Genomic DNA, 4,603 nt, shown 5'->3' with positions numbered 1-4,603 from the left:
AAAAGAACGAAGGCAAACATTAAATAAGACACGGAAGTAGACATCATAGGCCAAATAAGATCCAGGCTTTGAATGCATCTTTCAAACTTCTAACTCATTACCCCAGAGACAACAGAAGAAGATAGAGAGGATCTTAACTCTTTAAAAGACAATTGAAATGCTATTTTTAGAAGTCTTCCCTAACTTAAGTACATTGTATGGTTTCTGCACATGATCCTCAGTTGCCTTTAAGAAAGATCCCATAGATTATTATTAGAATCTTGTCAGTAATCCAATGTACTAAACATGTCAGATGAAAAGAATGCCAAATAAAAACTGCAGATGATTTAGCCAACATAAAAATGCCCATAATTGTTTGCTATGACTTCATTTATAAGATGGATAAAATAAAATTAAATGAGAGAGCTAATGATGAAGAATGGGTTTATTAGAAATATGAGCAGGATCAGACACTTGGAGTGAACAAGCATTTTTTTAGTGTTCTATGTTCTTTCTCCTTGAAGCATGCTAATTGAAAGCAATACTCCATTAAGGAATACACATTTTATTGATGTGTGTGAATCTGGATGTAGAGCAAGACTCTTCAACCCTTTACTAGCCCTCAGAAAAGTCTCCATGATTTTGAGCTGGTCTTCATTATTGTCTCCATCCATCCATGATTGTCCTGAGATAGAGTTGGCTCAAAGTAACTGCCAGTTGAAGCCAAATAGCATCTGATTAGTTTCTTGGCTCCTAGCAATCTCTTCTATAATACAGTGCTGTTGCCAGACCAAATGGAGCTTCCGATACCGCTCACGAGATAAATGAAGGGGGTTGCCCCTCCTTTAGAAGAGAAAAAACAATGAAAAAAACCATGCAAGTATTAATTAAACAATTACTACCTCTTTATTGCCTAAATAAGTCTTGAAATTTTAAGATGCTCTTACTAGTTGGAGAAATTACTATGCAGCATTTAAAAGGGATCCAAAGAACTTGATAAATTGCTTACCTATCCAGGGTATTCAAGAATTTAAGTGGTAGGCTAAGCTTCTATTAAGCAACATTATTCTTTTTTTGGCTTCATTAGCCTGAGTGGGGCTTATCCAGTTTTGATTTCTGATTTTTTTATATAGCAGAGGTTAGGCCTAGTCTGTTACTCAGAAATATTTGGTTTTGGATGTCCTTATGATACAACACATACACTAGTGACTAGCAACTGTTTAAACATGATGGCAGTCTACTCTTGTCATGATTTACAGTGTCAGAAACCTGGCTGAGGTTTGCTGTAAGATGGAATTGACTTGACATCGGTGAGTCTGAGTTTTCATTTTAATTCTAGAGTTCCATGGTTTGTGACAGTATATTACAACTAACAAAAAAGTTTGTTGCTAGTAATGAAGAGGGAGATCTAGTAGATTAGTGGCAAGAAACTGCATTGCCAACACAAAGTGCATGGTCTGAATCCACCAGATGCTCCACCGGAGAAAGACAAGCAGTCTCCTCCTGTGAGATGAACTGCCTCCGAAAACGTGCTGGAAGGTCAGCCATGGGCCAGTTCTGACTTCACCAACAACAGTAATAAAGAACTCGAAGATCTTTTCTCCTTGAGGCACTTAGCGTCTTGATTTGGTATTTCTAAATTGCTGTATAAGTTCTAAAATTCTGTTTATGAACTATTCTGAAACAATTCAGATTTCTTATACTCAATCATTAACTGCTTTCACTATTCCATTTTTGCTTCCTATAACCTAGGTCTACCTCTCTACAGGTCAAGTTCTGTCATAATAAAAACACATCTCTATGTGACCATCACCACCACCACCAGCACCACCACCTCCTCGTCATCAAGTTGGAACAGACTCATAGCTGCCCCTCTAGCAGGTATCCAGAGGTTATAAATCACTCAGGAGATGACTGTTCATCTTTCTCCAGAAAACAGTTGGTGGATTCAAACTGCCTGCCTTTTGGTTGGTGGTGTAACTCTTTAACCTCTAGGCCACCAGAGTTCACCTATATGATTAAAGGGGGCTATTTATAACATTGAAATTAACATAATTCTTAATTCTTTTAATTCATATCTCTCAATATTTAGTATTAAATTTTTTTGTTCTAACAATGAATACCATCTATATTGAACAGTAAGACTAAAAAAAATAGAAAAAAAATCTTACTTCAGGCCAGGGTCTGTTTCTCCATATTCATCCAAGTAGGGGGCTGGATATGAACAGCCTCTGGCTTTACCTTCAACCAGCACAACTTTGCATTCTCTGATTCTGGAGGACAAAATAATCAATGGGAAATACTTATACCAGAGCTAGTTGACAGAAGACAAGCCAGATGTCTTTTTGTAATTTAGTAAATTTATTTATTTTTTTTTGTAATTTTTGTAATTAAATAAAGAATGAACACTGCTGTTTTTGTTGACATGAAGGAAAAAGTTCAGTTGGATTTAGGGAAATGGGACCAGTTGTACTGACTGAATATATTAAAGAGAGGAAGAAGTTTATCCTACCTGAGTCACAGACACCTTGGAAAATGGTGGCATGTGGAATTTATTTCCTAACCCATAACCTAAAGTGGGTAAAGGGTGTAAGAGACGAACAAACTACATCTAGTCTGATAATCCTGGGCCAGAATGAAGGCTGGCTAGGGAAGTGTCAGTCTCCTTTGGGTAAAGCAAGTGTACAATGGTGCAGATATAAATGAAACAGTGCCACCTTGAGGAAACTTGGAATAGGAGACAGAAAAAGGTTCACACACGTGTTAAGATTTAAGAATTTTTTTTAAAAGTTGGAGTGTGTAGCTGGACTTGTGTTTTTGATTGCGATCAAGTTAAGCACGACTCATAGTGACCCCATGAACAAAAGGCCTTAAGACCTTCCATAACATCACCATTTATCAAAGCTCACAGAGTTTCCAGACTGGCCTTAGTAGCTGTAGATTCTCTAGGAGTAAACAAGAGTTTGGGTTTATCTCCACAGAATCGTTCCTCATAATCTAACAGATGCTTTTAAGCAATGATTAGATATTTTATAGTTAATAATTGAGATTATGTAAGAGAATTTGTAATAAGAGGGAAAATGGAAAGAAAAGGCTACTCTTGTCCCCATATTGAATTCAGATTCCTTAGCTGTAATTCATTAGGAATTTCAGATCACTCAATACTTACTTTAGGAAAATGCAGACCCCAGCTCCACAGTGGAGTGCATGAAAAATACAAGCTCCAACCTCTTCCCCATTCATGACCTCTTGGCAGCAAATGTTCTGGGAGCACAGGATGGCCCCACAGAAAAGACACAGGACAGGATGTTTTCGCTCATCATCTGCGGACCGTGGGCACCTCAAAATGGAAGAAAATAATTCAGAATCGTCATGAAACAAACAAAAACAACAACTGAAACCCCCTCATCTTGTATCTAGCTAACAACGAAGCATGTTTTAATTAATGGTTTGTTGTTTGGCATTTTTTAAAAGAGACATTTTATTATGTATTAGGAGAAAGTTTATACATAAAACTGGGTTTCCATTTGATAATTTCTACAATTGTTCAGTGATATTTGTTACATTGCTCACAATATGCCAACATTCTTTGTGACAATTGGGTTTCTAGAGCTCTAATTTCATGTCCCCTTGGCTTCCCATATTTACTTTAGAGTTGACCTTTCAGTCTCATATATGTGGTTTCGAATGGAACACTGCTCTGTGGGGAATATCTTTTCTTTTGCATGCCAATCTGTCATTTCACTAAAGGGTAAGCAAGGGAGATAGTTCGAGTTTCAGGTTTAAAGAGTATTTCAGGGCGATGGTCTCAGAGAGGCTTCTGTTCTTAACAGGTTCAGTATGTCTGAAATTTTAAAGAATATGACTTCTGTGCTGTGCTTTTCTCCTATTAACCAGGGTCTATCTACTATGGCTATGGGTTACAACAGTCAGTATCTTCACTGTTTAATTTTTAGCAAAGTTCTTAAAAAGCTAGAGAAAATTAATGTTTCCTCCTCAAAATGGCTAATGGTATGTTAGGTTGTGTGTCTCACACACGTACACACATACACACACACATACACATACACACGAAATGTAAGTTTGTAATGATATCCTGTGCAAACCATGTAATGATTCCCATAATCTGAAAAATCAAGTAGTTGTTGAACTAAAGGTTGAATGCATCCCTAGATAACTAAATACTTAAGGACAACAAAAATCTTCTAACATTCTCCACCCTACCATCCCTTCCAAAATGTCTTCTGACCAATCCATAAGTTGAAAAAACCTATTATGAAATTCAGTGTCCTGGTAATTCTCAAAGCTGGGTACTTTAATATGTCTTGAGGTTAAGATTAAATTACAGGATTCATTCTTCATTTGATACGATCAACTTAATTCCATATCCTCCCCTATATTGGCTTTAGTAAAGTCTATGGCCTCAATGTTGTCATACCATGATTTGTAAGTACTTAATTGTTTGAAAAATTACATTTTGTAGGAAGGTTCTAAACAATATTTCACCTAACCCCCTGCCACTTTGAAATCTTGGTATCTTTAGAGGTGGAATGACAAACTGAAAAGGTTTGAGTTGAGTTTCTTCTCCCTGAAGTTGATGTATACTTCTTTTTAAAAAAAATTT

At 36.6% G+C, this 4,603-nt stretch overlaps 1 protein-coding gene across 1 annotated transcript in view; it reads right to left on the bottom strand.

Moving 5' to 3' along the window:
- Window positions 1-680: 680 nt before the first annotated feature.
- Window positions 681-4,603, bottom strand: part of LOC102864537 (E3 ubiquitin-protein ligase UBR1-like) — a 215,554-nt gene continuing 211,631 nt past the window's right edge. The window contains 3 exon segments of the mRNA XM_006883213.1: window positions 681-822; window positions 2,151-2,252; window positions 3,149-3,319. Coding sequence (XP_006883275.1) covers window positions 681-822; window positions 2,151-2,252; window positions 3,149-3,319 — 415 coding nt within the window.

This window comes from Elephantulus edwardii, unplaced genomic scaffold (genome assembly GCF_000299155.1).
Source record: "Elephantulus edwardii isolate Elephantulus edwardi_28Jun2011 unplaced genomic scaffold, EleEdw1.0 scaffold00026, whole genome shotgun sequence".
Classification (NCBI taxonomy): domain Eukaryota; kingdom Metazoa; phylum Chordata; class Mammalia; order Macroscelidea; family Macroscelididae; genus Elephantulus; species Elephantulus edwardii.
Note: the sequence above shows the minus strand (reverse complement) of the source record. Positions and strands in the feature narration are given on the sequence as shown.